Source organism: Ailuropoda melanoleuca, chromosome 8 (assembly GCF_002007445.2).
Source record: "Ailuropoda melanoleuca isolate Jingjing chromosome 8, ASM200744v2, whole genome shotgun sequence".
Taxonomy (NCBI): Eukaryota; Metazoa; Chordata; class Mammalia; order Carnivora; family Ursidae; genus Ailuropoda; species Ailuropoda melanoleuca.
This window is the reverse complement of record NC_048225.1, coordinates 105,999,821-106,023,587: the sequence shown is the minus strand read 5'-3', so window position 1 is coordinate 106,023,587 and position 23,767 is coordinate 105,999,821. Positions and strand designations below refer to the sequence as shown.

The window sequence follows — 23,767 nt, the reverse complement described above, 5'->3', positions numbered from 1 at the left end:
AATCAATTCTACTGCTTCTTGCAATGCTCTTTAAAAAAAATATATCCTTTCCATCCCAGTGAAAATCTCCCACAAAATATATAAATGTAGCCTTCTAATTCTTGGCCATTACTATAGCTTTAGTTCTAAACCACTTGCATGCATCCATCTTATGCTCTGCATCACAGAATATTCTCAGTCCTCCTAGTCTCTGACTTTATTACTGATTTTCCTGATTATAGTTACAAACACATCCTGTTGACCTCACACCCACCAAGACTTTTGGATCTTTCAGATTTGTATTATGTCAGTAATGCAGTCTGGGATTAGCCACCTTAGCTCAGCAACTCTTGATCCAGCCTCAGGACCTTGGACCTCAAGGGCAAATCCATATTAGATATTTCTCCCCTAGGCTTACACCGTTAACTGTCAAAATGCCTTTTCTAAAATTTTGCTACTTTCTTATTCATATATCTAAGTACTTCCTATTGCCTATATAAGGTTTAAACTGAGTTTAAACTCTATTTCGTTACCCAAAGTCATTCCAGAGTCAGGTTTAGTATACATTTCTAATATTATGTTTAGTGAACAACAAAGATGCTAGCAATATAAACTTTTTTACTCTGGTCAAACTGGACTCTGTAGTGTTGTCAAATGAAGCGCATTATGCAATCCCCACATAGTGCATTTTCTCTAGCCATTTCCCTGTTCTGGAATGTCCTGTGCCCTCCACCTACACAAATCTCATCTACTTTCAAAGTCTAATTCAAATCCTCATATCTTGTAACTCACAATAATGTCCTCCTCTTTGAAATTAGAAAAGCACTGTTTTACTTAGTTGATGCTTAATTCATTAGTAACAAAGTCATATTATATATGTTTATTAAATTTTTAATGTTTAAATTGTAGTTTGTTAATCAGAGTGTAAGACTTTGAAATCAGGAAAAATGTTTTATCTCTTGTTCATGCATGACAGAGTTTTTTATTAATCAAGTTACTACCATAGACATTTTCTAGTAAGTGTTTTGACTTATTTTGCTTAGAGCTTTAGGGAACTCTAAGGTTTTTAGAACTAGACTATTTCAGGTTTTCCTCTGAGCTGTTCTCTTATTATTCTGCATATTCTCTCTTATTTCTCCAGATATATATGGGCTCACAGAATACAGAATTCCTGCTGCTATTTCCTTCTTTTATACCTCTACAATTCTACAATACTTTTTTTTTTATAGTATTACACAAAGAAATCCATTAAATGCATTTATTTATTGAGCATAAAAATTAGACCTGGAGTTTCTAAGCATTTATGACACAAGAAATAAGTGTCTGTAATGGTGGAAACAAAAATATAAAATTAATTAAATTATGGGCTTTCTAAAATAAATGCCTTATGTGAGATAGGAGATCAACTTACACAACGTCATTCAGCTCTAGTCTGGTATCTGGAGACGGGTTAATCAGGATGTAGGAGAGGGTACTTTGATGATCATTCATTTCATCTAGAAGATAAATAAATGCCAAGTTTGTTATACTACTTACAGAAAATTACAGGAATTACTGTAGCGCATCTAACCTTCAAACCATATAGCTGTCACTGAGAACTTGCTATAGTTTTGCCCACAGCATGATTGTGTACATAACTTTGACTATTTTCAAATTACTGTCATTGGAAATATGTGACAGGTACTCATTTTTCGTTCCAACAGATGATAAAAATAAAGTATCTAATTCTGTTCAGAACAACTACAGCTATATTCTATGCTTGAAGCTATTACACTGAAAAAGTATTTCTATTAAAGAAATATCTAGATGAGATGTTTATTTATTATGCCTTCTTAATTATAAAAAATAATTGTGGCTATAGATGGTCATCCCAGATATGAATATTCATATGGGAAATTCTGTGAAAAATCATCTGATGACATTGTTTAAAAAACACAACAGAAATGTATCTAAAAAGATCGAAGGCTCTAAATATGTTCCACATTGTTATGGGAGACACCTGATATAAGCCATCCTAAAGTTTTTGCAAAATACAAAGAATCCTGTAGAACAGAATTAACTAAGTTTCAGGGGAGGTGTACTACTAAATAATTTGTTGTTCCTCTAAAATAATATGTATTTTTAAAATAAAAGGCTTTTTCTTTTTTACTTTTTCAATTCACTCCAAAGACATTGTTAATCAAGTTTGGAGAGCTAACTTGGTATTATATAGGACACTGAAAAATAAAACAGCTTTGAGATCTAAATTTTTTAGCTGCCAAGGCTATGATAAGATGTAAATGTAAAGCCATGTGGCCAAATATTTCAATAAACATTAATCCTCCCAAGGGTGACGTGTTTAGGCTGTTAGGGTACTGTTCAAAATCCTGCTCTTGAGCCATTTGTAGTATCCTTCTAGCCACTTCAGTAGCAGATAAGCTTGGTTCTTAAAACAGGGTACTAAATTTTGCAGTTTGATCCAAAATCCAAGAATATATTTCATACCAATGGAGATAACATCAATACTCAAATGTATAAAGTTAAAGTCTTTTTTAGGCCAACACAGTTGACTCTGATAATTTCCTATACTGGAAAATATGTATCATTTTTATTAAATAATGTCTACCACTGTGTTCATCTAACTAGAAACTTATCACTTGAATGTGTAAAATTTAACATTTTCAGTTATGATAGTTTAAGTTGCCATGCAGATGTGTCCTATTTTTAACGTCTATAAATGAAAATCCTTATCTTACAAGGAAGATAAACTGCAGTGTAATCAAACTTACCATAAGTTTTGCAAGTAAAACTACTATAATCATAAAATCATCAAATTTATATTTAAAAGAAGGAACATATTTGGTTGCATATCTCTAGGGTGGACACAAGGAATTGTATCCTGGCAGAGGATAGGCTTGTCAGGCCAAATAGAGAATGCCTGGTGAAATCTGAATTTCAGATAAAAACTAACAATTTTTGGTATAAATATGTCCCAAATACTGTTTGTGGCATACTTATGCTGAGACATTTATATGTTGTTAATCTGAAATTCAAATTCAAATTTAACTGAGAATTTAACTGAAAATCCTGTATTCTTACTTGTATCCTATATTTTAAACCTGTCCATTATACCTAGGGTAGATGGCTAACTCAATCAGCTGGAGCTGAGAATTCCAATGACTGTAAAATGATGAGCTTACTTCAAATAAGGTAAAACTCCAACTCAAAACATACTGTACTGGCAAGAGATGATCAAGATCCTTTTTCTATATAAAAAGCAATTTTGATTTATTCCCTATGTGAATTTCCACAAGTGTTGTACAAAGGAACAGATTGATAGTACATTCTAGAGCCCCAAGCAGGGTACTCTAAAATGTAACTAGAAAATCTCCATCTCATTTGGCTATGTGTAACTCAATTTCTTATATAAACAGTGGCATTATTGAAATTTCTCGTATAAACAGCAAACATTAAACAATGGCATTAAAGAAAAAACAATTTTAACAAATAACTTCTCAGTCAATATCAATACGCAACCTCTCTCCTTGATTATTAACATAATGTTGTACTCATTTGCTTCTGGCATGAAGTCAAGATACATCAGTGACTCGGTTTGCCTGTTACAAATATAAAAACTGGGGAGATAACTGAGAACTTTACAGCAGTAGTTATAACTATTGTGTTGATATTCTTTTTCTGTTCAAGTAGTCTGTTTTATTTATCATTCTGAAGATTTTCATGTTTCCACGCATTCCAGAAATTGAAGGAAATGTTTTGCTAATGTGCTCAATTCAATGATCCCATATAATTTATATCAAGACCTGGGTAACACAATCAGAGCTCATCACTCCTGGTTTCTTTTCCCACCCCACCCCTGCCCCTTGCTGACTTCTCAGTGTTAGGTTAAAAGAAATTAAAAGGAATTGCTGAGTTCAAAGTCATTCTCTCTTTCATGTCTGCCCTGCTGTAGAGTTAATTCTGGTCTACTTTTTCCCTGTCATGCTGCTTTGTAAGGAAGTCCTGTAGTTCATTTACCTCTTTGTGACTCTCTGGTTAAGAATTATGAAGCACGTTTTTAAAAGTCTAATGTGGTCACATATCAAAATCACATTCAACAATCTAGTTTTATCAGCAGCAAGTCTGGTATTATTGTCTCTATCAGCCAGTCCTTAATATTTATTTTTTTGTTATTTCTGAATTCTGGAAGGGACACTGTGGTAGGTTTCCTACTGTAATCATCATCATCATCATCATCATCATCAATCATCATCATTGGTGGTGGCAAAGTCACAATGGATTAAATAAGGCTCTTTACCAAAACTACAACATATTTAGTGAATAAAATAAAATTGCTTGGAGAACTAGGTTCATTAACCAGAATCAATATTCTGTTTCCTATCATCAGGAAAATATGTGCTAAGAAAATCTGTTGTGAGCATATTCGATGTGTTCCAGACAAGTAATCTCTGACCTTGGCAAAATAAAAATCATTATATATTTATATTGTTCTACTGAAATTATTTCATCATTGATATAATTATCTTAGATGAAGCTATTCTTATGAAATATTAAAATAAATGTACCAGAATATTAAAAACTGTAAAAGAAATTGTATAGAGTCAAATTTAAAAATTTCTAGTAGCTTTTACCAAGAAATTTATTTTGCTATATTAATTAGCATATACAATTATTCAATCAAAATCTCCACAGAGCAAATATTCTGCTTAGAATGTTTCATGTATGGATTTATACTCCTACTGCTCTTACAAAATATTTCCTGTTGAATTTTAAAAGTACTTTTAAATAAAGAGAATAAATTTGATCAGAAAGAAATTTAAATTTTACATATACTGGTGTAGGTTTCCCCAAATATTTCTAAAAACATATCCATTATGTGTTATGTAATTAAAGAGATATTTAAATAATACAAAGGTATGAATAAGAGGCTCAGTTAAGAACAGATTCTGAAACCAGAGTGCCTGCATTGAAATCCAGCTTTCTCAGTTACTCAGGCTGAGGCCTTAGGCAAATTACTTAATTTCTTTTAATCTCTTGTGCTCAGTTTTAATTTCTTGTGCTGTAAGATGGGGGGGGGACAATAGTGCTATCTCATAGGTTATTGTTCAAATTAAATTATAAATGAATAATAAATACAATTTAAAAGTAACAATATAAATATATGGTTCTTAGAATCAGTGTCTCATTTATATCAAGTGCTATATAAGGTTTCCTATTATTATTGTAGCAGGGAAAATCAATCCATAACTTGTAAATAATAACCGTATAGGTATTACAATATGAAGGTGTTAGCATACGAAGACAGGAAAGAAAAGCGTTCGAAGAGAAGAGCAATGGGAAAGCTGAGATGGTTGAGTTAAAATTGCAGAAAGCAGGCCCTTGTAGACGGACTAAAGTTGAACAATGGAAAGATGGACAATGTTGAAAAGTTAAGCCAGGACCAGATATTTAAGGCTTTATAGACCTTGATCAGAAACTCAAATTTTCTTCTAAAAGCAATGGGAAGCCATGGGAGGGTTACAAGGGTGGGAGACTGAGTGGTATGATCTAATTTCCTATTGAGTATATTACATTCCTTGGCTGCTCTGTGGGAAATGGACGTCAGGGGCTCAAATCTGGGTTCAGGAAGAATAGATGAACAGTACAGAAACCCAGGTGAAAGATGATGGTGGCTTGGGAGCAATGAAAATGGAGGAAATTGGGAAGGAGGGAGGAAAAGATAACCAGAGAACCTGAGAGAGTGGAGGTGGAGCGAGACAGGGAGGGAGGAAGGGAGGAACAAGGGAGGGAGGAAAGGAGAGACTGCGGTTGTTTTAGAAGGGAAATACAACAGCATATATGGCTGCTGATGAAAAAAGCAAATAAAGATGAAGAAATTGATGCTGTACTAGACTGACAGTATATTTTTCTTCAGTCACTATAAGAAATACCTTACTGAGGAAAATACTCCCAGTTGCGTAAGTGCTTACTTCTACACAGTCCAATAATCTAAATAAACTGGAATAGCATAACCCAGAGATGATTTCATTTTTCCCTCTTCTGAACTTCTAAACACTTTATGTGTTATCCAGCTATAAAACTAGCTAGTTTTATAGTGCTCACCTAATTTGCTCGTGTATTTCAGTTTAGTACCAAGCTATGCTTATGAATACAACTATTTTGTTAATTTTACTGAACTTACCAGTCTATTTTAGGGGGAAAAGGTGGTTACAGATAAGGATAAAAGAATTATTTTATGTAATGACCCCTATTTAAAATAATTTTCATTACCTTCCAATAATTTAGAACTATTCTATGATACAGAAGATAAAAATCAGGACTCTCTTAATCTCCCTTCATATAAACCATTAAGGAATTAAGATTAGAATTAGAACAATTCAGAATTGTTTCAAATTATTGAAACAAGCAGCATGATATAAAGCCAAGCTTCAGAAATTGTTCAGTTTCAACTCTGCCAAGAGCTATTCCATACTTACTAGCTTCATACACAAAACTAGTTCTTTTAGGCCCAATTTTCCTTTTAAAATACAGTATTCAATATTTCCTAACCTTGAAAAATCTACTACCTTTTATAAAATATTAAAAGATCAAAACCCCCTTGAAATTTTTTTTGATAAAGAATTCAAAAACAAAAATAATAGAAGTAAAAGTTAATAATGCCTAAGAACATATTTTTTCAATGGTGTAAAGTCCAGTTTTGTTTTGTTAAAATGCTTTCTCCACTGTGTGCACCCCTCCCTGCCCCACCAAGTACTGACTTTCAGAGTTATTGTGTATCCCATTGAATAGAGTTACTCAATAAATGCTATTTTCTTTCAAAATATTATGATGACAGATATTCTCTATTAAGTGATGTGGGCCAAAATGATATACATTGTCTGTAAAGTAAGGGATATACGCACGCTTATTTTTAAATAGAACATTAATTACATTTTTCAAATGTGTTCTGTATGTTTTCAGGTGAAGTGCTTTTAAATTTCAAACTATGACTCTAGTTGATAATCTGAAGAAGTAGAATAAATATACTACAGAAAGTCTAAAAGATTTTGGAAAGATCATATTTATTTATTTTATTTTTTCATTTTGACAACTGAACACACTGCTTTAAATTTAAAAATACTTCACCTGAAATAATATCTGAGATTGAGGAAAAATATATTGAACATATTACCTGAAAAATTTAAAAATAACATGTTTTCCAATTTTACAGCTCTCCTGTAGTATTTCCACATGACTTATAGGAGGCATTTTTATGATAGTTGATAATCATAATTTGTCACACATGTATTATTTTGTTCTTCAGTTTAGTCAGTTAATAATGTTAACTGGACATGATTAGAGTCACAGACAATTCTAAATCTGGGGACACAGCAATGAAAAGCTAGGCAAAGTCCTTGTCTTCATAGACCTTTTAAACAATTTTCTTGAGAGGTAGTATAATACACAGAAACAACCTTCACAATAAGAGTCAGGCACCTATAATTATAGGTTTACCTATAAGTTAACTGCAAACTTCCTATATGATTTTAAGCATATCATTTAAATTATCTTAGGATAATCATCACTGTTCTGTTTATTTCATAGGCTTGCTGGTAAAAAAAAAAAGAAATTCACTAATTTTAAGTGCACAGAGTCTAGATAAATGCATACAGTAATACAAATTATATACCAGAATTATGCTAGAGAACATTTCCATAATGTCAAAAAGTTCCCTTCTGCCCTTTCATTGTCAATTGGTCCTCTCACTCCCAACCCTTAGCAATCACTGATTTCTAGGAACAATGACTTTTCTAGAAGTATGCGGTGTATTTCTGTGTGGATTTTTCCTCTTCGCATAATGTTAAGCATCCATGTTACAGGATGAATCTACTTTAATATTTATATAGCCACTGTTTTCTTTGGATTTATGATTGCATGAAATATATATTTTTATGCTTTTACTCTTAACCTGTTTCTTTAAATTTTTGGTGGGTTTATAGACAATAAGTGTTGAGTCTTGCATCTTTTAATCTAATATGATGACTTCTGTCTTTTAATTGAAATGTTTACTCCATTTATATTTAATATAAATACCAATATAATTGGGTTTAAATCTACCTACTAGCTAGTTGTGGTTTTTTAAAAATTCCATTTGGTTTTTTGTTCCTCTCTTCTCCCCTCTCCACCTTGCTTGGATTCATTGAAATTTTAAAAATGTCTTCTTATAATCATTCCAATGTATTTGCATTGTTGGTTAATAGCTATATCTCTTTGATTTAGTAATTTTGCGATTTCTTTTGGTCATCATTTGGCAAATGTTTTTCTGCAAAGGGCCAGGTAGTAAATACTTCAGGCTTTTGGGCCATATGATCTCTGTTGGATTTATTAGATTGTTTATATTATAAAGTGAAAGTAGCCATAGAAAATACATAAACAAGCAAGGATGGCTGCTTTTTTTTTTTTTTAAACAAAAATGGATGTGCTATACTTTGTTGCCCTTGCTCTAGGGTTTACAATATACAGCCTTAACTTCTCGGTGGCTCCGCCTAAATGACATGCCACTTCACGTTATTTCCATGAATAACATGACAAGTTTACTACATTATATTTCCCTTTCTACCTTCCTATTTTTTGAGTTATTATTGTCATACAGTTTTGCTTCTATATATTCTACAAATCTTTTTATCTTTTTTTTTTGTAATCTCTACACCCAACATGGGGTCAGAACCCATGACCCCAAGATCAAGAGTCACATGCTCTTCTCACTGAGCCAGCCAGACGCCCCTACCTACCACTTCTTTTTAGATCTAAATTTCTACCTGGCATCAATTTCCTTCTGTCTTAAGAACTTCCTTTAACATTTTTTTCATAGTGCAGATCTGTTGTTGACAAATTCTCTCAGCTTTTGTTTGTTTAAAACAGTCTTTATTTGTTTTTATTTTAGAAATATATTTTTACTGTATATAAAGTTTTAGGTAAGCTATTTTTTTCAGTACTCCAAAGATGTTCCTTTATGGTGTTTTGGTTTGCAAAATATCTGTTAGGGTTGCCAGCCCCCAGTGCAGTAGGAAATCTGCTTGTATTATATGACTCCCCCAAACTTAATTACTGATAGCCTACTATTGACTAAAAGCCTTACCAATAAATAGTCACTTAACACATATTTGTATGCTATATGTATTATACACTGTATTCTTACAATAAAGTAAGCTAGAGAAAAAACGTTTTCAAGAAAATTATAAGGGAGAGAAAATACATTTAAAGTATTGTATGTATATTTATTGAAAACAATCCATGTATACATGGACCTGCACAGTTCAAATCTGTGTTGTTCAAGAGTCAAGTGCATTTGTTTTTCATTAATAAAGTATCTTTTTCCTCTTGCTCCTTTTGAAGTCTTTCAGCAATTTTGTATACTGTGTCTTGGCATTATTTCATTTGTCATACTGCTTGAGTTTCATTGAGCTTCTAAGATCTTGAACAGAGTTCCCATTTAATTTGGAAAAAATTTGATAATTATTTCTTCAAATACCCATTCTCTTCTTTCCTTCTGGGACACCAATTACATGACTACTTCATACTGTCAAACCAGTAAGAAACATTATTTTTTCAAGGATTTCTTTTACCTCTCTCTATTCTGCATTTTGGATAGCCTATTGCTATGGCTTTATGTTCATTGATATTTCCTTCTGCAATAGCTATCCTGATGTCAATGTCATCCAGCACACATTTCATTTTGAATACTTCATCGTAAATTCTGACCTCTCAGAAGTTCCATATGGTCTCTTTTATATCTTCAGTTTTCCTTATCATGTTCTGTTTTCCTCTACATCTTGAACATATAAACAATACTGTAATAATTACTTTAATATTCACATTTTTCTGGATCTATTTCTGTTGATTGACTTTTCTACTGGAAAAGCTCATATATATGTATATACATATTTTATTTTGGGTCCATCTTCTTGACTTCTAGTCTGCATAAGGCTTAATTTGCTTGATTCCCTTTCCTCAAGTAACAAAGTTATATGCTTTCTTTTGTCCAGAGTCTGCACACTACTGATCTATATTTTTTCTAGTTATTTAAATTTAGAACATAAATGGTCATCATAACTGGAATTTTCTTTTTGTTATTTTAATGCAATTAGGAAGTCATTCTCTGCTCTCTCAAAAACTATTGAGTAAAAAGTTCATTCAACCAATAAACTTTTTTTCTCAATGGTAAAAAATATTTCATTTTATTCAAATTGGCCACATTTTTCTTACACACATGCTAAAACACATTTGAACTTCCAGTCATACTGATAAAATATATGTATATTTAAATACAATTGACTGCAGTGTTAAATTATGTAAAAATATTGATATCGTTGAAAAATTAATGTTCTGGGAAGGGCATGTTAAAACTCCATGAAACAAAACTATACAGTTTTAATTTAGGGATATATGAAAAATTCATTGCCCAAATATTTCCATTTACCAGAAATCATTATCAGCTTAACAATTACCCCTTTTGAAAGCTTCATTAGTTTATCTATTGAGATAGATACAAACAAACCATTGAGTTTGTTTTTTTCGATTAATATTCTACACACAGAATGAGATTAACATAAAACAAGCCCATCTATGTATCTTCCTGTTTCAGACTGCTTCCTCATGAGAATCAGTTCTGGAAATACAGAGTAACATAAAATCATCCTTATTCTGGGAATCTTTATTGGGAGTATATTGATTTTGCATATCAATATTATTAGACTCATTTATATTGGAAAAAAGGTAAACAGTGCATTTCAAAAACAATAAAAATTAAATATCAATTTCTTTTGAAATACTAAATTGTTGATGAAGTTGTTACAGTGACCTCAGATACTTATATTATTCTTCCTAAGTACTAAATTTTGCAAAACACTCTAGAAGAAATATCTAGCTATGGTACCTTTTCCCTCTTTGGTAATTTGTTTTAGGAAAATTTGTAAATAATTTTGTACTAGAAAAGGTACCTGACTTATTGACTAAGATTTGGGGAAAATTTTTTTAAAACTTACAGAAAAATGATAATTGATTTATAAAAGAGTATGAGAAGTTGATGATTGCTACTATTACTATTACTACTACTACTATTACTATTGCTACTACTGCTACTACCACTACCTTATCTATCATAACTTTGGGTTGGAATAACAATCCTTTTTGTTAATTTTGCCTATTTCTTTCCCATAAAAAAGAGAATGAAAGAATTAAGTCTCCATATTATCTTAAAAAATGAAACAGTACTTGTTTAATTTGTCCATTGTTTCAGGCAATTATAAATTTACTTTAGAAAAAAACGAAGATCTTCTGATAGATGTAATGAAAGCCAGGGTCTAACCAGTAGTTATCTCTTTGTCACTTAAAAGGATTTGGCTTTTTCTACCTTGGCATTTCATCTTTTAGTAACAGTATGAAACAACAATCCATGTCAAAATTGGCTAGCACCTCTAGGATCAGTCACACTAGGAAGACTTACTTGCCAATTTATACTTACTAGTGTGTGCCATTCTGTAAGCTAATCATTAAGAATCTGTCAATAATCAGAAAGAATAATTTTTTTGTGAATGTGAAAGCTATTCTAAATAGACCGTTGAAGAATAATGCCAGTTATGAACATAAAGAAAAGTATAAATATTCATATTTGCAGTTTATAGATTGACAAATCGTTTTTACATACATTTTATTATTTTACACCACACCCCTAGAGGAAAGCTTTATTATCCTTATTTGATGGTTAAGGAACATGAATTTCAAGGCGATAGTGACTTGCCCTAAAAACACACGGCCAGTTTGTATACAATGCCATGAACTTTGAGGGGAAGTTTAAAAAATGATCTTGAAGAAATTTCCCCCCAAAATTCAATGGAAAGCAAGCAGAATTTGTATATTTTCACTAGCTATTTTACCTCAAATTCCATCTCCCAAACCCTTGGAGCCAGATGTGTTCCAGAATTGAATTTTTAGATTTAGAAAATAATATTGGCCATATCACATATATTATGTAATATCACATGAAATGTTACTTACCTTCCTGTCAAAATACCTACAAGTTTACTGCATTAAAAACATGTATTTTTCCTCATTTCCAATTATCTAAGCAAAAGGTTCCAACTATGATCTTTTTCCAATATTTTCAACTTTATTAACGGCTCAATCTTAATAAACATGCTCATATCTCTCTGATCTTCAAAACAAACAGTCTTTCTTCCTTCTCCACTTTCCCATCCAGTTAGCTCCATATTCTCACCTCTCCTTCATAAAAAACTTCTTAAAAAAATATCTACCATGACAGACAAATGGCTGCCGCTCAATAGAGTCATTCCTCTTGTCTTCTTTAAAATTAGATTTGGGCTACCAAAAATAAGACATATTCCTTGCCAATGCAACATAGCAGAAATGGTGAGTGCAATTACTTGATAGTATGTTTATGAAGAGACCTTTCCTTCTCTGGTATATCCCTCTTTCCTGCTTGATGGAATGTGAACAAAATACTTGGAGTTCCCACATCTATCTTGTACTGTGACGTGATTTTGGCAATAGAAGCAATAAATGGTGGAGCATTAAATTTCCAATACCTTGGGGTTTCTAATATATTTAAATCCACTATATTCAAATCCTTACCTCACATCATTCCTCAAGCACCTCAAATTTGGCTTGCACACATACCATTTAACTGATACTACTTTCACTAAGGTCCATCAATAATCTATCACTATACTCAACAACACTTTTGGCATTATTAACACTTTTTGCCCCCTATGTCTCAGTCCAATACTTTCCCACATTTTTTTCACATCATAGAACATATAAGAAATGATATTTGTACTCACATTGGGGTAATAGACAAAACTGCTTATGGCTGGAAGTAACCAGCCTGAGGAGTGCCTCTGACCACCCCAGGCCCCACATGGCCTTCTGAAAGTATAAAGGATCAATGTCATGATAAAACATGTAACCAATTGATGGCATACTATCATAATATGGCATATCTTTGGGGTAATCAGTTGTAGACATTTCAGTCTCCTGTTTTTAAAAAATATTTCTTCCCTTAACATTCTTGAAATGTTTTCCAAAGTTCTCTTATAGTCTTTCACCAGGGGTTATTTCATCTGCTCCTATGATTTTAATTAAAATCTATATGCTCTATCAACATATAGAGTCTCAAGTCTATATAACATCTCATTTCTTTTTCTTGAGAACCAGACAGCAGATATCCAGCTTCTTTTACAACATAACCTAGTAAGGACCGAGTTAAATTTATTTTTACCCCAACATATTTGTCTTCTTTTTCTAAGCTCAGTGAATGTCACCACCATACACTTAATTGTTCAAACAAAAGCCCTCAAAAGTCATCTTTTGATTCTTCCCTTTCCGTCTCCTTTACGTGTCATATCCAAGAGGTCAAAAGTAATCTATTCATTCTTTTAGAGCATGCCAAACCTCACTCAGAAAAAAGCAGATTATGACTTATGGTTAAATCAATCATCATGCATTTTTAATGTATGTGAAAACATTTTTCAACTATAAATCACTATAAAATATTGATGATATGTACAAAGAACATGTGGTATAGTGGAAACGTAAAGAGACATAGAGTCAAAAGTCATAAGTTAAAGTACTGACTTGAGTGTCTAGTAGGCTACAAAATCATTTATATTTGAGACCCTGTTTTCTCACCTGTAAGCACTCCATTTGTTCACGCATTCAATGTGCAGTTACTGGGTTCCTATGTGTCAGGAAATGTGTAATATGTTGGGGATACAAAGATGAAAAGATAAGTAAGACATTCCCTTTCTCTCAAGGAAGGAAGGCAAACATGCAAAATAAATTGTTTTAAAGCATACATCCTCAGTGGATGCGATATTGCCCTCAACGGTGCAAAATTTGTTTTTGTTTGGTTTGGTTGAGGTGGGCAAAGAAAAAACCTACTCCTTTCATGTATAAAGCACTGCTGTACATACAGTTGTACTTAAATCGATATAGAGAAGATTTGTGATATTAACTGAATGCCAGTTCTGGGCTCAGCACATTATTATTCATTATCCCATTTGTCCCTCGCAAGAAACTTTCAGACAGACATTATTACTTCCATTTCACAGTGATAAAAAGAGGCTTGGAGTTTAAATAATTCAATGCGTTTACTGGCTGATACTAGAATATAAGTCCCATAAATGCAGAGGTCCTATGTGAATAGGTCATTATTCTATTCCCAGTGTGGCCCAATTGTATCTGTTGTATGGATGAATTATTGTGAGTTAGGAACACATGGAGAAGTCTAGAAGCTCATGATGTGTTAAATCCCAATCCTGTTTTCATAATCTTTATGTTATTAAAGGTGGTTAGTAACATGGCCTTAGAATGAATTGATGGACCTATGGATGAATAGATGATTAGAATGGGAGAGAGAGGGGAAGAAAGAGGAAAAGAGAGAGGAAAAAAAGAAGGTGGACAATATCCATTCTTCCTTTCTGTAAGAATTAGTGTGAGAATTAAATTAACAAATTAAAAAAAAAAAAAACACAACACAGAGAATAACTAAATGCAAGGTACCTGATAGAAGTTTCATTAGCAAAAACATAATATGTTCCCTGATGATTCTCCCATGCAGCCAGTTCATGCATTTTTGTGTCTCTTAGAGTCAAACTGTTATCTGCCACACTGCTTACAGGACCAGCCTTGAATTATTATGTTCATGAAACACAGCTGGAACTTGGATGAACAATCATTTAGTAGAACTTTCCAAAAAAAGAAAGAGTAGCTGAATAATAACTAACAAAAGTACACATAAATATAAGACTATAGTTCTATAAGAAATACAATCATACTGTCATCAAATTAGCAAAGAGCTATTAATAGAGTTTTTAAAAGATCAATTTTTCTTTGAATTTACTCTTTAATGTAAGACTTTGTGTAATTATATTAAAATTATTGGTAATATATGAGTCTGTACTACATTTAAGTAAGTAATAAATAATTATTTCAATTACATATGGAATCTTAACTCCAACACATTTCAACTGTATGCCCTTGAGCAAGGTCTTTAAGCTCTAAGCTTCAAATTCTTAGGGTAAAGTGGGACACCTATCCACTCAGGATTATGAGGAGTAATGAAAAAATACACATAAAGAACCTAGCATAGTTCTAGAAGGTTAACTTCTTTTAAACTGTATCTAATTCAATAATTAAATTTCTCCCTATATACACTGTTTCAAGTTGAGACTTTAATAACAAAGATGAGATGGGACAAATATAGAATGCATTCCATTTTATCCTTAACCTGCATGATATTTGTATTACCTTAGCTTCTGAATTACCCAAGTTATATACATAAAACAAAAACCACTTCGTTTATCATCTGGCTTTACTTCAAGTTGACTAAATTTCTTTTTAAAATAAAATTCATAGGGTAGTAAACAATATATTTTAAAATTATCTTTGCATTATTTATTTAAGCTGTGCTTTTTGGCCTATATGGCAATCACAGATCAACACAGGAACTTAATAATTATTGATGCAGATCTACAATGTATGAAATCAAGTACTATTTGAGCTTCAAATTAAAGCTTTTGGAGACTTTTATTTCTGGACCACAAGAAACTAAACAAATTTTATGGAAACATTTTGATTCATTTGTGGCTGGTACATTAAGTTACTTGCCCATGCTTCAAATTCATTCTACCCCAGTTCCTAGAGTAAGATGTGATTAGTGTGTGTGTGTGTCTGTGTATGTGAAAGAGAGAGAGAGAGAGAGAGAGAAGTGTGTGTGTGTAAGAGCATGACAGAATGGGATATAAATCTCAGCCACGCTGTTAAAAAGCTAATTAGCAAGTTATTGACTAAGTTTCCTTATCTCTAAAATGGAAGACTTTTGGAGAAAATTAATATTAAGATAATTCATATAATAAGTTCAGCAGAGTGCCTAAAGAACTACGCAAATACTTAACATTTTCAGCATTTACTTTTACTGTCATCATTATAATTTTCTGTATTAGATATGTGTCAGTAATTCCTTCAAACTGGCCTGTGAAACAAAAATGTGATTCTTAACTTACTAAATTTGAACCAACTACACAAAGACTATGGCAAGAATCACAAGTCCATAGCATACAATACTTTTAAAGAGCATACCATATCCCACTGTAGAAAGACCCAAGTGTTTCATTCTATTTTTCACAAGTTCAGCAAGCTCTTGTCTTTCTGACCTCCTGTAGAGGTTCAGTCGCTGCTGGGTTATTTTCTCAGCTGTTTTACCAGAGTGTTTTGGACCTTTTCTGCTCAGTCTTCGGGCCCACTGCATGCTCTTTCTCCGCAGTAAGGGGTGATCTGACTGGTCGCTGGATGTTGAGTTGCGGTGGTTGCTTCGGTGATGACTTTGTTCTTTGGAGTCTTTGGTGTCTTCCCACTCTTCTACGCTGATGGATATCTGAGACTTTAAAGGAAATAGATATCGATAATTAGATATTTTAGGAACAATTGACACCCGGAGATGGGCTAATAATTTTTGCTAATAACTTGGTATCATTATATATTTCACAAGAGTTTTCACAGAAAGAACAAAATCATAATCATTGATTCACTTTGTTGTTACTACAAATATTACCTGAAAATACATTGTTTTGAAATTATATATGAAGCAGATAAAATAGCTTTGCATCTCCAATATGTTTTTATGAAAGGATTCAATTTTTCATGCATCCATTATCACATGACTAGCTAGCATAGAGTTGTATGGAACCACAAACAAACAAAAAAAATTTAAATTTTCAAATAAAGTCAATGTAATGGACTTTTCTAAATCTACAACAGGGATTTTATATGAAATTTAAATAAAGATTATGACAATTGTTTTACTTTTGGAATTAATATTTGAAAAGGTTTTTAAATTATTGCTGTTTCTAAAGGTGGCACTGGAATGAACTTTGTAAAATGTGAATTTTTTTAATTCACTCATCTGACCCAGAAGAAAACAAAAAGCACTTTTTATTTAATTCATACATTAATTATTCACCATAAAACCTTTTTTTGATTAAAATATTAAAACTACTTCAGGAACTGTTCCCAGTATTCTGTGAAAAATGTTGTAAATATTAATATTTCACAAATGTATTCTAGAATCACAAATAAAACTTAAATCAGGCTATTCTCCAGAGGAAGGAAAAGCAATGAACAAACTCAGAAAGTCTATTTTAATTTACTTTCTTACTACTTATATCTGATTTTAAAGTAAGAAGCTTTCCTTTGGTTATAGGCCCTTAATAAATAAGAGCTTCCTGTTTCAAAATGTTGCTTTTCATACCAGGATGTTAAATGAAAGGCAACACAGATCAAAGCAGGAAGTCTTACTTACTAAAAGTATGCAAATGCAAATGAACAGTTTGCTGAATTATACTGTGCATAACAGCAACATTCATGAATCTGCCGAATGTATTTCCCTTATATCGACTGAAGTTTGAACTCCAGCTCTAACATGCATGTTTTGCTAGCTTTTAAAGTAATAGAGTTTAATTACCAATTAAAGTAAGGTCAGAGGTAGATCCAATAAAATCCTTTAAAAGTGAATATAAATTATGGAGTCTTAGTTGATGACTTGTGGCAAGCTATGAAACTATATCACACTTAAATTCAATGAAAAATTTAAATATTCGTTCATATTTTTGTTTCAAAACAGTGAGCAATATTAAAAATAGTTTGTTTTAACTTTCAAGTCTCCACAATAAGAAAATATTTTATTAAAATATTTTTAGAAAACTTATTTGAGATATAGAATTTAAGTTGAAAGCATTAAGATGTAGAAGGTTGCATGGCTTTGCAATAGTGGATACCATTATAAGTCTTAACTTCCTCTAGTCTCACCTACTTGATAATATACTGAAAATCCCCTTCTGTGGAAGTAAAATACTTAAACCCTTGAGTAATATCTACCATCAGTAAAGAATATCAATCTTTGTTTGGTAGTTTCAGTTTAATGTATTCTGTAGCAAAAATGAAAACATTCATATTTAGATATTTGCTTTGCAGAGTTTTGTTAATCACAATCTTACATTTATTTGTAGTCATAAGTCCCAAGGAGTAATAGTTTGATTTCCTACAAATATGTGGAAATAGTAGCCTTGCCAGTCCCATAATTCAAGTAGAGGATGAAACACTGTCTTTGTGAATGCTTTTTCTTAGCTACATATACCAGGAATTGTATCAAGTAAACATCTAAAACATAAACTGAAGCCTATGTATGTATTAGTTAAACATTATGGAATACCATATTCATCATTGTTTTAAACTTCCCTAAGAAAAGAATAGCATGATCTATACATAAAACTCATAGGGACCGAGAGGTTTTTTTTGTCAATTATTCAATAAAATAAGTATCATTTCTTTGTACATTTCACTTTAAGTACAGAAAAAAAGTAATTCGAAGGATTTGAGGGTTAATTTTAAGAAATCAAAACTGACAACACATAGGTCGTTCTCTATGTGTTTGGAATTTGCAGGTCTTTCTCCCATCCTCTCATATGACATAATGAAATGGACATTGAATTTTATATATAAGATTACAAATTTGAATATTTTGGATACTTCTAGCTTTGTTCCTACAACAAAACTGCTTAATCACTATGTAAAATGAGAATAACAATAATACCCATCTTCTATCTCATAGAAATGTTGTACAAATTCCTATAATACATTAATGTATAAAGAAAACATGTGCCAACTATAAATTTCCATGTATAATAAAAATGTTAATATATCCTAGTTAAAATGATTATGGACAATATCAATTTCAATGGAAATAAACATTAGTTATTCTATGCCTGGGTACAGAATATGTATATATATGCCTGTGTGTTTTAAAAAAGGTCCATTTATAATTACACTTTCTTGCTGTCATTTCATCACCTGATTTGACTCTATTGTGTTTTCAATGTGACATGCCATGATCTTGTGGAAATAGTGTGCTGGGAGACACAGAAGTGCCTTGATCATAGGACCTTTTCCTGAATTAGAGTCAGAGTGATAGAATGCTTAAAAGCAAGTGTGCTGGCCATCAGATAGACCTGGATTTAAAATCATGTTTCACCAGTTACCAGCTCTGTATTCCTGGTTACATAAACTGTTTAAGATTATCCCCATTTCCCTATCTGAAAAATGGTAATTATATTTTTACTTTGCCCACAGTGCTTTTTGAGAAGGTCTAACAGATAATACTTGAAAGAGGCATAATATAGTGCCTGTCTTAGCAAATGCTCACTAAATATTAGTTAATATTATGGTTCACGATTGGTATGAAAAGACAGTAAAAGAGAGAAAAAAGAAGAAATAATTCTGAGGGATGATGTAAAAGTGAGAAATGGGTATGAAAAAGACAAGGAATGACTCATATTTATGATGCAGTTTTCTCTATCAGTGACCATATTTCAAAAGAAATCAAAGTGCTAGAAACAAACCCTTGGGGATAAAGATTCCTTGGTTAAAGTTTCACGAATCTGAAGAAGAGAACAATATTTAAGTGAAAGTGGAAATTTATTGCCCTGCCCTGATTCTATAAAATTATTCTTCACTATTTCTATGAATAATAAGGTTTGATGTTTTTGTACTTTAATTATCAGAAGACTGATATAATTACTAACATGAAAAATCAAGATTTAATACTGATGCTTATGAGAATGAAAAAAGATATTTTCGTATTGCTATGGTATGAGTTGAGTGTTGTGCCCCTCAAAATTTGTTTGTTAAAATCTTAACCCACAAAAGTGATGGTGTTAGTAGGTGGGGTCTTTAGAAGATGATTAGTCCATAGATGTGGAGTCCTCATGAATGGGATTAGTGCCCTTAGAAAAAAGACCCCAGAGAGATACCTAGTTCCTTCTGCCTTTGATTATACAATGAGAAATCTGCGATCAGAAGGGGGCCCTCACCTGACCATGCTGCCACCCTGATCTTCCACTTCCAGCCCCCAGAACCGGAGCAAACAATTTCTATTGTTTATAATAGCTACCTAACCTACGGTAATTTGTTATAGCAACTTGCATGGACTAAGACATATTTTATATGAAATGCTTCTGGGAGTGTATTTATACAGTTCAATAAGGAAATGAAAAATTCATATGTCTAATCAACAACTTTCTTATAAATTTAAGGCATTATTATTTTTTAAAGTTATATTATTCTCCAAATATTTATCAAACTTAATGTGGTTTTTAAAAAGGCTACAAGTATTTCTTCACAAGAACAGGAATTAATAGCTTTATAAATGAGAAAATGTTTCTTATGCATAAAAGAGCTTAATTACTTTCATTGTTTTCAGAAAGGCAGAAAGTGTCAGGATCACAATAAATATCAAACATTCTTTTCCACACTCTACACACACACACATGCACACACCCACACACCCCAAAATGACCTAATTCAACTTCCTCTCAATTTTTTTTATTGAAGTTATTCATGTCATAAGGTTATTGAGCAATCTGTGGATTTAAGTGGTATTTTAAAATAAATCAATTCACCCAGTAGTTTGAAAGTGAGCGTTTGTAATCTGGATTCATGGCTCCCTTAAGAATAGTTTTATAGGCTTTAAAATAGCCTTAAACTGTGCTGATTTATGACTGAAGACATTCTGAATTGTTGCTAAAGAAAATAGAGGAAAATGAAACCAATGAAGGTATGTTAAACATTTCATTTATTTATTTTTTATTTCAAGTTTTTATTTAAATTCTAGTTGGTTAAGATATATGGTAAAATTGGTTTCAGGTGTACAATCTAATAATGTATCACTTACATACAACACCCAGTGCTCATCACAACTAGTGCCCTCTTTAACACCCATCACCCATTTATCCCATCCTCCACCCACCTCTCCTCCAGCAACCCTCAGTTTGATCCCTATAGTTAAAAGAGTCTCTTATGGTTTGCCTCTCTTTCTCTCTCTTTTTCCCCTTAGTTTAACATTTATAAAAGAATTCGTATCTAATGTTTTCCTTTATAAAAGAATTCATATCTAATGTTTTCCATTAAAGGAAGGTTAAATTACAAGAATACTTGAGACATCATCTAAATTTAAATACATATGCACTTTGGCTAGTGACTTGGGTCCCACTGAAATTTCTTTGTACTAAAAAAAAAATTCACACAAAGATGTTTCTGCACTTTCTATAAAGGCTCAGTTCATAAATTCACTTAGTCTGTGATCTAAGTAGAGATAGAAAATAACTAGTTACATTGTATTTAGATGTATTGTCTGTTTGTTTGTTTATTTATTTATTTAATTATAACAAGAGAGCACAGGAACAGGAAAGGGCCAGAGGGAGAGGGAGAGAGACAATCCCAAGCAGACTCCCAGCCCAGCATGGAGCTGCATGAAAGGCTGGATTCCAGGACCCTGAGATCATCCCCCAAGCAGAAATCAAGAGTCGAATGCTCAACCGACTGGGCCACCGAGGTCCTGTATTTAGATGTATTTTCAACATGTTTTCAGAATCATAGAGATAATTAGAGAATAAACAACACTATAGTCTAAAAAATGCTGAATCTGGAATAAAATACCAGGTTGTATTTTCAATCCCATCCAGCCAATACTTCATGACTTCAAACAAATCAACTGAACTTCTTGAAATATAGTGACAATCTTTCACAGTTCTCATGAAAAAAATAAACAAAACTTAAGAGAATCTGTAGTAATACTCTAACATAAATTCTAAAGCCAAATAATTGCTCAAGACTTTTGGTTCAAATAATAGCTTTTCTCCTTAAAGCTAATCACTTGGTAGAATAACAAAAATTATATCAATCTCTTCACTTTATTTTCCATATCTAAAAGTCAGATATTTCATCTACATATTCTCTTAGGTAGCTTTCTAGTTCATCTATTATTCTGTGAATATAAGGTTTACTCATAGTAGAACCTCCATTAACTTGCCATTCCAATCCCATAATTTCGAAAGTCAAAATTTAATTTTATGTCCAAATGAAAAAAGTTCCACGTTCTCTATTTAGAGATAATGCTAAATAATTCACAAATTTATGCTAGTTTTCTACTACTGTTGAGCAGAATACATCTCCCTCTCTTCTCTTTTTCTCTCCTCTCTTTCTTTCCCTCTTCCCCCACCCCATAAACAGCTCCCATCATTCTGTTATTATCCCTAAAAAAAAGATCGAACCTAGTCAATTACTGTTATATTCATGAGTTCAATCTCTTTATTTATTGTTTGTTCTAAATTTATACATTAAGTTGCATATTCACACATCTTAACAATCTGGTTTTGTGTATGCGTGTGTGCATGTATGTGTGTATGCATATTTAAGTAAATCTTTGCTTTCTTTGGTCTCTGTGGAAGTTGAAACCTAGCTAATTTATTGTCTTGGTATTATTTCTCACATTGGTGGTTAATTTTTTCCCTTAAGCCTTCAAAACTGTCATTCAGAAACAACTAATGCACAGAGATTTCAACTGCCTACTGCCTTTCCTAGTGCTTTAAACCCAGAAACTAGTACTTTTTTTCTTCCTTCTTTAAGATCTTGAATAATGCTAACTAAATGGTGGCTGTCTTCCCTTAGAATTTAAATAATTAATTTAAATAATTTAAATAACTTACCTGTGTTAATAAGAACAAGTTGAGAAGGCAATGCCATCCTTACTTTAACTGGTTATATTATTATGTTAGGAGTCCTAAAAAAGTGATTCATAAATATGTAGATGATAGATAGATAGCATACATGTTACTTATTTTATCTTTCACCACATGTTCAGGAAGTTATACTACAAAAGAACTACTTGAGTTCTCGAATTTATACAGACCAATATCTGGGGAACAGGTGTGGAAATAGATATTAAGGGTGCAAGATAATGGTGGAAGAAACATAAAGTTGAGTGAGGCAGAATTTACTGATATGGACTCATTAAGCAGAGATTCTGCACTGGAGATTGCAGCTTGGGAAGTTAGAAAGGGTTCTAATAGTTCATTTGTTGGTTGGCTGTAACATGTACCAAAAGGTGGTCCATAGCAAGCAAGTTGGACATGCAGGACCTAACTTAGTTTAATATAAAGTGAGGGATTCGAAGCCTTGAGATTAGAATGTAAGAGTGGATTTGTCTTTTAAGATCTATTTACCCATAATGAGAGGGTCTAGAAGGCATTCCTTTTACCACAACTGTGAGAAAAAAATTTGTGAGCAGAGCCCCAGTATCCTTGAAGAGTTCAGTGATCAGTCTCTCTAAGGCCAGAACTTAGAGTGGTAATTACAGTCACTCAATTGGGAAATCTAAATGAAATGGAAGTAGTTCGGTTCCAAGGAGGCAGGGGCCAAGTAGTGGCAATCAATTGCCCAAGGCAAGGTGAGTGAACATGGTTGCTATAATGAATAGCAGAGTCAGAGCTGCAATCAGAATAGTCCGACTTGCACAGACCCATGGCACTGGCTAATTGATCATTGCATTTCTATCGGTAAAACAGATAGGAAAGCTACTAAATTTTTACCTAATCTACATAAGCATAAAATGTCTAGATCAAGTTAACAAAACTCTAGCCTGAATCATAAAAATAGATAGTAACAACCTTTGGAACAATCCCCAAATTTGAGCCAGTTTACAGAACCAAAACCCTTCAATGAAGGAGAGGCTTATTCCTTTTGTGGAAGGACCCAGTACACTGCCAAAAATTTATACCATTAATCTTTTCCCAGCCTTCCCCAAAGGGACATATGACCTTTCACCAGGGTAACTGTGGTTATTTCCCCAGTTCCAGTCCCACATTGGCTCCCTGATCATACTGACCTACTATGATGGGAAAGG

General features: G+C 32.5%; 1 protein-coding gene across 7 annotated transcripts in view; it reads right to left on the bottom strand.

Annotated features, from left to right (window-relative positions):
* KCNT2 (potassium sodium-activated channel subfamily T member 2) overlaps positions 1 to 23,767 on the bottom strand; it is a 349,882-nt gene that overhangs the window by 12,238 nt on the left and 313,877 nt on the right. For 6 of the 7 annotated variants that reach the window (XM_034667169.1, XM_034667168.1, XM_002927046.3 and 3 more), the window contains 2 exons: positions 16,114 to 16,414; positions 1,391 to 1,475 (listed from right to left, as the gene is read on the bottom strand). In XM_034667169.1, the coding sequence (XP_034523060.1) occupies positions 1,391 to 1,475; positions 16,114 to 16,414 (386 nt within the window). The remainder of the gene's footprint in view (positions 1 to 1,390; positions 1,476 to 16,113; positions 16,415 to 23,767) is intronic. The other variant, XM_034667171.1, reaches the window with a different exon arrangement.